The 13063-nt window shown below is 44.4% G+C and overlaps 1 protein-coding gene across 3 annotated transcripts in view; it reads left to right on the top strand.

Moving 5' to 3' along the window:
* The window catches only part of MELK (maternal embryonic leucine zipper kinase), an 86445-nt gene extending 74574 nt beyond the window's left edge, over positions 1-11871 (top strand). For all 3 annotated transcript variants that reach the window (XM_068271313.1, XM_068271311.1, XM_068271310.1), the window contains 3 exons: positions 4824-4927; positions 9498-9701; positions 11540-11871. In XM_068271313.1, coding sequence (XP_068127414.1) covers positions 4824-4927; positions 9498-9675 — 282 coding nt within the window. In that variant the 3' untranslated portion in view covers positions 9676-9701; positions 11540-11871. The remainder of the gene's footprint in view (positions 1-4823; positions 4928-9497; positions 9702-11539) is intronic.
* Positions 11872-13063: the final 1192 nt, after the last annotated feature.

Below are 13063 nucleotides of genomic sequence, written 5' to 3'. Positions count from 1 at the left end.
GAGGCCGGAGTCCGGATCCGGTTCGGCAGAACGGACGCATGTGAACGGACGCATAGGCTTTCATTGCTATGCCGTGCGTCCGTTCCGTCCGTTCTGCAAGCGGTGCGGCTCCGGCACGGCGATTCCGGAGGGCCACCGCAAGTGTGAACCGGGCCTTAGAGAGATGGCAATCAGCCAGTTTTCCTTACAGTAGACTGCTATATAATTTCACATAAAGCGTAGTTAATTAATAATGTTTGAAATGTTACTTTTGCATTTTTGCGTGTAAAGAAGAAAAAAAAGAAAACAAAAAAAACTTAGAGTAACTGTCAGGCTGCAAAAGCTAATTTAAACCTCTATTCTCCTGTGTTAAACAGTTTTAGAAGGAAACCAAAAAGGCAATACTGAAGTTAAAAATCTCTCTTACTATGATGTGTGCTGAACAGCAAGGCTGGTTATTCCCAAGCTCTGAAGGAGGCCGGCAGGACGCATAACAGATACTGCAAAGCATTCTGGGTCTGCCTCTTCTCTCCACTGCAGTACCTTGGGTCATCCCCTTCATTTCCCTATCACGCTCTAAGGCCCAGTGCACACCGAGCGGTTTTTGGAGCGATCCGCCGACCGCATCCGCCTGGAAAAATGCTTGGCTAATGTATTGCAATGGGATGGTGCACACCGGCGGTTTGAGGTTTTTGCCAAGCCGCAAACACGCCTCCTGCTGCGCGTTTGCGGTTTGCTAAAAAACCTCAAACCGCCGGTGTGCACCACACATTGAAATACAATAGCCAAGCATTTTCACTGGCTGATGCGGCTGGTGGATCGCATACAAAATCCGCCTGGTGTGCACCCGGCCAAATATCTGCTCTCTGCTCCCAAAACCGCTAGCGTTTTGATGATCTGCTAGTGGTTTTGGTGTGCACTGGGCCTAAGGCTGCTTTCATTCACAGTGAGAAGTTACAGGCTCATGTTACAGCAGCTTGTAACAGCAGCCAGCACTGAAAAATCACAGGGCACATGTTCCGTTAGAGTATACTGCATGAGCCCGCTATTGTTTCTAGCCACATGGCTAATTAATATTCACTGCACAATAGTGTTGTCCATTAGGATCTTTTTTGTGAGTCTACTCATCAGGAAGCAGGGAGGATATGACATCACAATTGGCTTCATAGGAGACAGACAAACATGGAACCTGCCATGATCTGTCAGGAGCATCATTCTCTGCAAATACTATATAAAAATTCTGTGAAATCCAAACGTGGACAGTGAAATGCATATGTAATATAAGTACAGCCAATATTTAGCTACTGATATGTGTTTTTTTTTTTCTTTGAGACCCTATACCTAACAGCTCCTCTTTAATGGGTGAAATGGCCCAGGAAGTGTAAGGCATCTAGAAAATAAAAACTAAAGCTTTTAAAGTTGCAAGCTAATTGTCAGTCAACAGGACTACAATGACTTTTTAGATGTGTAGATCTGCTTTACCTGACCTAAGTTCTGTCAGAATTTTGCCTGCCACCCTGCAAAACTGTGTTCAATTTAACATATGGCACAAATGAGAGGATTATAAAGAAGTGATTAACATAGATCTCTAGGCAAAAATTAAGATGGAACCCAGACAAAGGTGATGTAACCAGAATTGCTGGCAGCCATTGGTGGTCATTTTTTTCCTGTCACGTTGTTGTGATTTCCCCGGACATCTTATTTCAGTAGCTTAAAAACATTAAGAAAATTTAGAACGAATGTTTCCACTGGAGCTTTATCTCCAGTCTCTGTCATGACAGACACAAATGTTTGTGCCCAAAATCAGGCCAAATGTCTCAGAAACTGGGAGTGTTGTGAAATCTCCATTATAATGAACACACAGTCCTACCAAAGCTACGGAACTTTTTTTTCCATCAACCAAAAGTGTTTGAGTAAAAATTGGTACAGTATAAATTACATATACAAAAGGGGAGGACGGTCATTGTATAATGGCAAACAAGAATTGTTTGCTACGGAACTTTTAACCTTTCCTTGCCCCGAGAGTAGCTAAAAATGCTTGGCGTCCGAGTAGATATGAGGACAAAGGTCTAGAGGTCCATCCCTGTTAGGTGCTTTGAAAAGATCTTCCTCCACTTCCATCACTATAACATTTTATTATATTGAAACTGATGCAACTTGGGTGGGCGTTTACAAAGCTCCTTCTTTACGGAATTGCTTATGTGAAGATTAGATTGAAATTCTCCTATGTACCTTAATATAACGTCTGGAACCCACTAGGAGTGCTTTTATGAACACTTTGTGATTTGACAAACTTGCTAATGTAATGCTATGGGTGTGATCCCACTTGAGCGATGTGATTTTATAAAAATCCCTCATAGCATTGCATTAGCAAGAGCTTTTTCAATTCACTAGCGCTTAGAAAGCGGTGCTAGTAGGTTTGAGCCCTCAGCCTTACTCAAAATAATGGTTGTCCAATGTGACACATTAGTCTGAATTCATAGTTTACCCTTTAAAGAGACTCCGTAACAAAAATTGCATCCTGTTTTTTATCATCCTACAAGTTCAAAAAGCTATTCTAATGTGTTCTGGCTTACTGCAGCACTTTCTACTATAACAGTCTCTGTAATAAATCAATGTATCTTTCCCTTGTCAGACTTGTCAGCCTGTGTCTGGAAGGCTGCCAAGTTCTTCAGTGTTGTTCTGCTATAAACTCCCCCTTCCAGGCCCCTCTCTGCACACTGCCTGTGTGTTATTTAGGATTAGAGCAGTTTCTCTCTTATCTTTTACAAGCTGGATAAATCGTCCTCTGAGCTGGCTGGGCTTTCACATACTGAAGAATTACAGACAAGGGCAAAGCTGTTTGCAGGAAGAAACAAGCAGCCTGAAACTTCAGTGCATGAGAACAGGGGGAAAGAAACACACAAATGATCTCTTGAGATTCAAAAGGAAGGGTGTATACAGCCTGCTTGTGTATGGAAGTATTTTCTATGTGTGGACATACTGTACATCAACCTACTTCCTGTTTTGGTGGCCATTTTGTTTGTTTATAAACAAACTTTTTAAAACTGTTTTTAACCACTTTTAATGTGGCGAGGAGCGGCGAAATTGTCAGAGGGTAATAGGAGATGTCCCCTAACGCACTGGTATGTTTACTTTTGTGCGATTTTAACAATACAGATTCTCTTTAAGGCGTATGCCCTGCATAAGCTGGTCCCCATAGCCTTTTGATACTAGCAACTGATCGTATGTAAATGCATGCTTCATGGCTTGCCCAGTCAAAACTAAATGGAGTGTTTACATTTAGACAATTTGCCCAGCTTAAATTGTTAATGGAAGCGAAAAAAATGTTGGCTGCTATGTGGTTGAGTTTGATATAGTCTTATTTACTTTAGCTTATTTGGGAGCTTTTTTTCCTCTTTTTTTTTTTTTTTTTTTTTCTTTTTTCTTCCAAACTCAGCGTACCTGTGGTAAAGTACCCATGAGAACATTTAGCTTCATTGAAGCACTCCCATCGTTGGGTGTAATTTGCATCATTGTTCGGTTTCCTTTTTTTTTTTTTTTATTTCTGATAAGTTTTATATTCAGGTTTTTCGTAAAAAAGATAGGGGAACCAACCCCAATACATACAAAACAATGAAGTGGTATAATCTACATACAGCTCATGAGTTGTGCTTTCCGCCCTCCACCTACATTTTCTCCCCCTAGGCCCATACGCCGTTCCATTCCCCACCTGGGCTCGCCCCCAACTCGACCGAATCAATGCATGGACCCCCTCTGGAATCAAATCTCTCTCCCCCTTCAGCTCCTATATCTCAATGAAGAAAATCATTACCCCCAATTGGAGGTGGGAAAGAAACCCATGTGGGAAAGACAACCGCGCACAAACCCTTACATTGTTCTGGAATTATGCAGTTGGTCGCACAGGTACCCTTGAGACTCATTCTCATACCACTTAACATCTTCATCCATCTTAACCCACCCTACTAACACCCATCCGTCCAATCAATCAGCCCATCCTATCCAAACATTCCCCCTCCTTTCCCGCCCCTTCATCCATCTTTATTCACCCTACAAACTCCCATCTATCCAATCAATCCACTCATCTCATCCGGACACTCCCCTACCTCCCCCACCCCATTGGAAACAGGGACTCCTGGAACCCCTCAAATATAGTGCTATACCACATCAGACCACACCACCGTAATGCACCCGCTACCCCCACTGTCACCCGCCCCCTCCTTCGCGTAAAGACTGGGAGAGAGAATCTGAGGCTCAGATTTTTTTTTTTTTTCCCTCTCCTCCCTCCTCCTCTCCTTCCTTCCTCTTCCCCTCTTCCCGCTCTATTCCCTATTGTTTCTCCATATATACAATATTTTTTCCACGTCTCTCTAAATACCTTCACTCTAACTCCCTCTCCTAACACCACTTCTTCCTGTATTCTCAGTGTATTATTCATATAATTACACCATTCCGCCAAAGTGGGAGTCTGACTGCCTTTCCAATATTTGGTGATCAGAGCCTTTGCAACCAGTGTTCCCATTTCTTTTAAAAATCTAGTGTCTCTATCATCCTCCGTGTCCGACGTACCACAAATCACCCTTTCAGCTGTCAGTATTCTTTCTTCATTTATTACAGTACTGCCTCTCACAAAAAGTTCTATCTTCTCCCAAAATTCTTGAATCCTAGGACAACCCCACCATATATGAATTTCATCTCCTAGTTCCTTATTACATCTTCCACACTTATTGCTATTTTGTTTCGAGCCTTTTTTTTTCACTGAATGTTTTTGTTGTCCTCACTGATTTAGAGTAAAATGAAAATGCTATAATGATGCACAAATAATTACCTCTCATATTTTACAGGCCCATTATAATGTAACCATGACAAATTTGCTGAATCCTGATCAGTTGCTAAATGAGATAACCAGAATCCTTCCACAGAAGAATGTCGACTATGTACAAAAGGGGTGAGTGCTGTACTAACTTTGATTTTCAAGAAATGTAAAACTACCATGTTGTTTGATCATAAGACACCCCCCCCCCCCCCCCCCCCCCACAAATTGCACCTTTATGGTCCAAATATTGTGCCGCAGCACATGCCTCCCATAAGTCAGGGGCAGTCTAGTGGTCCAAGTTCTCCTTCCCTCCTCCTTAACCACCCTAGCGTTCTGGACGAGCTGAGCTCGTCCAAGAAAAAGTTGCTGCTAGTGTTTCGGACGAGCTCAGCTCGTCCAGCGCTGTCCCCACTCACCGCTGTGCAGCGCGTGATTTCCGCCGCCTTCTCTGTGCTGCTGCGGCTGCTGCGGGGCTCCCTCTCCCTCCTGCTGGGCTCTGATCACCGGTCCCAGGCTCCCCCGATCCTCCGGTCCCCGCTCCCCTCTTCTCTCCATAATTCTCCGGAGATCCGGCAGTCAGGGAAGATGGCGTAGCCCAGCCACTTCCTCTGACGCCGGCTCCTGCGCCCCCTAGTGTCCGTCGCGGCGACAGCATCATTAGATTACATAGGGGAACAAACTCTATGTAATCCAATCATGCTACTATAATTCAAAAGTTGTTTGCACAAACACAAACACCTGTCAGCTCTCAATAAAAGCCCTGAACAGTTACTGGCTCTCCCTCTTTCAGAGTCCTCAGCGTCCAGTGTTAGTCTGTTGTCAGCTATCATCTGTGATTTCTGTGCGATTTCTGTGCGATTACTGCTTTTTTTCCAGCCTTAGCTTCGTTCATATTACTGTCAGATTGCGTATTGCTTTCCGTCTTTTTCAAGACGCTGTGATCCCTGTGCGTTTGCTTTTGCTGTTTTTTTTTTTTTTTTTTGTCGCTGCCTGTGACCCCGTACCCTGCTTGGGGTCATGGCCTCATCCTCCCGGAGGCGTGTGCGTGACGAGGAGTTGTTGGATGTCCTCGAGGCAAGCGACAGCGAAGACGAGCTCCTAGAGGAATCGACAGACAGCGAGGTTCCCGGTAACCTGTCTTCGTAGACGGAGACCAGTGATGAGGAAGCCGAGGAGCCAGTGACGGTCGCACGCACCTGGTGTGAGCTGGGGAGCCCCACTCAAGCTCCGCCACCCAGGTTCCCCTTCACAGGGGCACCCGGGCAGAAGATCGCGTGCGACGAGAGTCCGCTGTCCTTTCTGGAGCTCTTCCTGACTGATGACGTCATCCGCAAGATCGTTGAGGAGACGAATCGCTATGCAGCGCAACATCAGCAGGAATCTTCTCTACCCAGGTTCTCGCGGAGCAGGAAGTGGGAACCTGTGACCAGCAACGACATCTGGGTGTTCCTGGGGCTCGTCATCCTCCAGGGAGTTGTTGGTAAGCCGCTGCAGAAGTGGTACTGGACCACTAATAAGATCCTCAGTACGCCCTTCTTTGGATCTGTTATGTCCGAGCCACGGTATACCCTCATCATGAAGTATTTGCACTTCGGAAACAACGAGGAGTTTGATGAGGTCACCCATCCCGCACCCAAGCTGAAAAAAATTTGGGACATATACCAGATGATTGTTGCGAACTTCAAGGCTGTGTATGTTCCAGATCGCGACATCACGGTTGACGAAAGCCTCATTGCATATAAAGGGAGACTGAGCTGGGTGCAATTTATTGCATCAAAAAGGGCACGCTTTGGGGTGAAGTCGTTTATGTTATGTGAGGCCAAGTCCGGGTACATCTGGAACTCTGTAATTTACACGGGCAAAGGCACCAAATTTGCCCCTCAGTTCAGCCAGTTTGGGTGTGCCACCTCCTCTGTCCTAACCCTAATTGAGCCATTGCTGGATCAGGGGTACTGCCTGACGACAGACAATTTCTACAGCTCCCCTGAACTTTTTGATTACCTGGTCCAGCATAAAACCGATGCCTATGGTACCTTGAGGGCTAACCGTCGCAATCTGCCGCCGGCCTTTTCTGCCAGGAAGCTGAGAAAGGGGGAGGTCGTTGCCTGGCAGAAAGGCAAAATGATGGCTCTAAGGTGGAAGGACAAACGTGATGTATGTGTCCTCAGCACTATTCATAATGCCGAGACTGTCCGCACCACCAACAGGAGTAAACAGGAGGTGGATAAACCCAAAGCCATACTGGATTACAACAACACTATGGGGGGTGTGGACAGGGCTGATGGAGCCATGACTTTCTATCCGGCTGTCCGCAAGCAGCAGCGGAAATATTATAAAAAAAATTCCGCCACTTACTTGAGCAGTGTTTGTGGAATGGCTATGTGCTATACAAGAAAAGCTGTGTAAGGCCTGTACCCCACCATGACTTTGTCTGGCAGCTGACGGAAGCAATCTGCATGAAGTACCCCCCACCAGAGTCAACATCTAGACCGGGGCGCAGGGCATCATATGTCGTGAATCCGGCACGGCTTTCAGGGAGACACTTTGTGGAGTACTTGCCACCGACCCCACAGAAAGCAAACCCTACAAGAAGGTGCGTTGTTTGCTGCAATAAGGACAAGGATGGCAAAAAGATGCGGAAGGAGACCCGCACTTATTGTCCAGATTGTGACGTGCCACTTTGCGCATTACCATGCTTCAAGATCTACCACACTAAAGAAGTGTTCTAAAGTACACTTGTACCCTGTATAATTTTGTTTCTGCCTTCATTTATTTATTTCTGCATTTTCTTTATATTTCTGCATTGAGGAAAAATGCAAGGTATTTCAGTTTGTCATTAATCATTTTTTTTATTTTTGACAAGAATTAGTGTTTGACACTTTTATTATACTCAGAATGTATACTAAACTCTTGCTTGGCTCATTTTGGTAAGTTACAGGAAAAAAGGTGCTGAAAATTAAATGTACCGCTTTTTGCACAGAAATCCTTGGGAATCAGAACGCCGAGGTGGTTAAATACTTTCATTCCTGGCACTCCAATCTGATTGGTGGCAATGTGGCTAGGCCAGGCTCTGCTCCCCTTCCTCTGATTCACAGTGTGCTGCATTGTGCATGAAGAATCAATGTAACTTACCCCCCATCCCGGGAGTGGCAGCTCTGCTCACTATACACCTGTGGGTTTTCTTGTGTACTGTAGCTTTAAGGGTCTTGCGCTGTGCAGCACACTGTGTATTGAAGAAGGGAGGAGAGCCTAGCTCAGAAATATTGCTGCATGCTCCAAATGGAGAAGAGCAGGGGGACAGAGCAGGTCACAATTGTTTCTTGTCTACAAATATATTATTGTCATTGGTCCAGAGGCAGGTGCATAAAAAGCAGCAGTTGCAATATCAGGTTTACTTTGTTCACTCACTCCCCTTCAATAAACCTAAATGTGCCATAGTTCCTGCTGCCACCACCAACTTGAACAGAGTGCTTGACTGGCAACTGCTGTTTGGTGGCAAGAGGTCTGGAATGTCAGAAGTAAAGAGGACATGACAGAAACCACCGGTGTCTTGTACACCCATATGAGGACTGTCTCTTAGCAGGAATTGGAACTCAATACCTTGGCTCACAGTTCGGGGCAGAATCTGTAGAGAATGCAAAATGCATTCATAGGCTGATATCTGCAGATCTTCATACACACCTTGTTTAACAGACTTCATCTGCAGATCTGAAAATCCAGCCTGGTGGATCTGATCTGTAGATGATTGTCAGTTAAACAAGGTGTGTATGAGGATCTGCAGATATTATAGACTATGAATGCATTTTGCAGGAATGGATCCTTTGCAGGAACAGATCTTTTGCAGATACTGATCTTTTGAATGTGTGCAGCATCTTTGTGTGCAGCATCTTGCAAAGATTTTATCTGATGGTCAGTGCAGCTCCATAGAATAGACTGTGTAGAGTATGGCTCTCATACTACATGGAAGGGGGTAAAATTTGGTCTGTGATCTTGCATTTTCCAAAGACTTTTATCTCAAGTGTGTATGCAGCATAAGTGGGAAAAGTCTGCCTTGGAGTTAAGTTTCACAATTAGCAGAGAATGTTTACTCATGTGGCTGGGATGCATTTCTTTCTGCTTATCACTAGACACTAGGGATGATCAATGAGATGCAGATTCTTCTGAAATTATGCAATCGTATGCAGTTTGAAAATGGACCAATCGATTTAAACCCAGGTTTTAAGTGATTGGTTCATTTTCAAGCTGCATATATCTGCATATAAATGTGCATCAACTCAGAAGAACTTCCATATCTGTGGCCTGTACCTACTGGACACCTGTGCAATTCTCCTTTAGGGCTGGTGCACACCACAAGAGCTTTTTAAAAGCTAGATATTTTAAAAGCTCTTGCTAATGCAATGCTATGGGGGATTTTTACAAAATCACATCGCTCCAGTGTGCACACACATAATGTAACATTAGCAGGAGCTTTTAAAAGCACAAAGCGCTCTCTTCTGGTGTGCACCAGCCCTTAGGTACGTATCCCTGGGAGCCCAGCATCTTGTTTGGAAAGTTCATTCACAGAGAAAACCAGCAGCTGCAGTTTTAATGCAGCTTATATCTATTTTTTCATATTTTTCCTGTAAGAGTGATTTGCTAAAGCAAGAAAACTGGAAGTTTTCCTAAGAAAGAAATGTATTTACAATGTTTTTTTCCATTATAGTTACATTCTTAAATGCAAGACCCAGTCTGATTTTGGAAAAGTGACCATGCAGTTTGAGCTAGAGGTGTGTCAGCTGAACAAGCCGGATGTAGTGGGAATCAGAAGACAGCGACTGAAAGGGGATGCTTGGGTGTACAAGAGACTAGTGGAAGACATTCTTTCAAGCTGCAAGATGTAGAAGATTCTGGCTGAGTATCATCCTAGGTAATATGTAAAAATATTTTTATTCTATGCTATAAATTTGTAAAATTATAATGGCAAATATTTCCTTTAGCAGGTATGCTCAACTCTTCCTGAAAATTTCCTGACGCTGTATGCATAAGACAGCGATGCATAATAATCAGTAAATCGTGTGTACACGTACATTTCTCAATTGCCAAGCTGAAACTGGGTGTTGGCCACCCATTTCACACATCTGATATGTAAATGGCTGCATACTTACAGATGCTTTGTGAGTAGTTTGCATACTAGATTCCATTTTGAGGAGGAAGCTGATCTGCACATTTTTCAAAGTATTGTACCATAAAATTCTGCTTCTTTGGCAATTCACTGCAGTGAACAAAGGCACTTTCACTATAACCTTGTGCACACATATGAGTCATGTCACCAGGTGGGGATTGGGACAAGATCCTCAGGTGACATTGCAGGGCCCTCAGTCTAGCTGTAAGGACTCGTCACTAGCCTGTAGGCTAGCAACTTGTTCTGTTACTATGCAGGGGACCAACTGAGCGTAACGGGTCCACAACATGTGGGAGCCTGGGTGAGTGGGAAGAACAATGCTGTGGGCTGAAGCAGTCTGCAACGCTGATCTAGCGGCCAAAGGGGTGTTGGGGCCTGCAGTACACACAATTGATTCTTGGCAGATGCTGTTATTGGAAGAGTTTTAACTAGCGTTTGTGTGGGGCTTATGTCTTAATAAAATTGTAGATCTGCTCTCCAGGGCCTTAGAGGGAAGTGAGCACAGGGCTTGTGATGATAGGAGTGTTTTATAATTGCATGCAACCATCTTATGGACCCTGAGCAGTAAACTAAATTCAACAATTTCACTTACCTGGGGCTTCCTCCAGCCAACCATAGGCCGCGAGGTCCCCCGGGGTCCTCCTGGCTCTTCTCCGTGTCCCGCTGGCGGCTCCCATTACCACCGACACCTGGGCCGAGTGTCGGGCGACTCTTCCTGCATCCTGCAGTTCGTAGTCATCACAGCGGCCGGTGTGAGGACGAGCGCCAGGATCCAGGAAGTCGGCCCGACACTCGGCCCGGGTGTCACCAGTAACGGGAGCCGCCGGAGGGACACAGAGAGGAGCCAGGAAGACGCTGGGGGACTTCGCGGCCCTACGGTGGGCTGGAGGAGGCCCCAGGTAAGTGACATTTTTGAATTTAGGTTATTGCTAAGGGTTGCTTTAAAATAAACAAGCAGCTGTCACCTTCTACACTCTTTTTGTAAATTGCTGTATTCCACTGCTTTACACAAATCCCAACCAGGTCACCATCTGCAAGGCGTCTGTATGGTCTCCCCGTGTCTGTGTGGGTTATCTCCGGGCACTCCGGTTTCCTCCCACATCCCAAAAACCTACAGATAAGTTTAATTGGCTCCCCCCCTAAATTGGCCCTAGACTATGATAAATGCACTTGACTACATGATGCATACATAGACATATGACTATGGTAGGGACTAGATTGTGAGCCCTTCTGAGGGACAGTTAGTGACAGGACAATATAATCTGTACATACCTGCGTAATATGTTGGCGCTACATAAATACTTAAAAAAAAAAAATTAAGCTATGAAGCTACGGTGGTTGCTGCAGGGTGGAAAAGCATTGTGTTTTGTTGCTATGACATATTATGAAGTTTCACCAGCAGGTGGCAAGTTGCAACTGCCTGTGAAATCTAGAGCTCTTACACACAGTTAATGGGTCATCACAAAGGAATGGTTCCAGACTCTGGATCATTCAGCCATCCCGTTCAATCAATCTAGTTTTTTTATATATTAATAAGGAATGTTTAGTTATTGCTAATTGTTACTGTGTATATTTTCCTCTAGGTACACCATGAAGTGCCAAATCTAATCCGTTTGTAGAAAATAAGTAAGCTGTTCAGAGCTGGTGTGCTGTCTGAACTCCCTGGATACAGTGGGACCAGAAGGCAACATCTTTAAGGTGATACTAGTGAAGGACATTTGAAAGCTGCTGTTCAAAATCTTATCCAAGTAGTGTACATAAAAAGGGCCTTTCTGTACTAATCTGTAAAATTGTATAACTGTAAATCCTTTAGCAGATTTGACCAATTAATCTTATGAATTGTAAAAAAGTTTTAATTTGTGTTCTTTTCACAGTCTTAACGTTTGTGCACTTTTTATTTGTTCTGAAATAAAAACACTGGAAAAAGATCATGTCCTTTCTTCTTTTCCTTCCTAATGTGCAGTTCTGTTAGGCTGTAATGGCAGTAACATTCTTCCCCCTCATCTGACGATAGAATGTTTTACTTGGTGATGACGAATTTGCATAATTCTTTTGCTGTCTCTGGTTCCTAAGTAGGATTTATTGAGGTCGTTAATTAAGCCACAGCTGTGGTTACTAGAGTTAAACTGTGTGTTCAATATGGTGAGTAAAATAGGATTGACTCCAATAAATGCATTCCTAAGTCAACAAAATGCCAGGCTTCCAACTATGAAGTTGAATGAATTGTGATGAAATGTAAATTCATTACTTAAGTTTATGTCCAATAGCATAACTGTCAGCATTGTATAGATGTATGTTAGTAGTCTTTAAAGGTCATTTATACTGCCATTGTTGCAGAAACTTTTTCTTTTTTCTAATATTCAATTTACATTCTTAGTGGTATGTGTAACACCCCCTCCCCCACCATCTTCCTTAACCCCCTTGTCGTTATGATTCTTTCTGTATTTTAAAGTCTAAAAGCTGTGCAATTTTTTTTGCACCCTTTCAGACCCTAAGGGCCTGTTTCCACTACATGCAGATTGGATGCAGAATGGATGCAGAAAAACTGACTCCAATTAATGTCTATGGGCCTGTTTCCACTAAACGCTATTTTTCTGATGCAGATTTTCCCATAGGCGTTCATTGGAGACAGTTTTTCTGCATCAATTCTGCATCCAATCTGCGCGTAGTGGAAACAGGCCCTTAAACCTGGAAAAAATCTTGCTGCCAGGGAGCTCTGCAGCAGTTTTAAAATCACTTGCCTCACTAGCTCCAGCGCTGCCGTTATGCCTTCATCCTCCGGGTGGCGCTACAACTCTAAAGTGAAATCTCTGGCTGTTGCCATGACGACAGCCGGCGATCTCGCCAGGAGGAAGCAGAGCCCCGGAGGAGAGGAAGAATGGGGCCCCCTCCTTTCACCGGTCACCCCCATCTTTCCACTCTAGGCTACTATTCACAGTACAGGGGGCACGACTTTATGACATCATCAGTCGCGTCCCCGGTAATATAAACAGTGGCCTGGAGCTGGACGAAGAGCAGAATATGTGATAATTGCTGGAGAGGCACGGTGAGTAATACGCGCTCTACTCACAGCGCTGGGAACAGGAGGGAGGGGTGATCATGATCGA

The sequence above is a fragment of the Hyperolius riggenbachi genome, chromosome 1 (genome assembly GCF_040937935.1).
Source record: "Hyperolius riggenbachi isolate aHypRig1 chromosome 1, aHypRig1.pri, whole genome shotgun sequence".
NCBI lineage: Eukaryota > Metazoa > Chordata > Amphibia > Anura > Hyperoliidae > Hyperolius > Hyperolius riggenbachi.
This window is presented reverse-complemented; position numbering and strand designations above follow the sequence as displayed.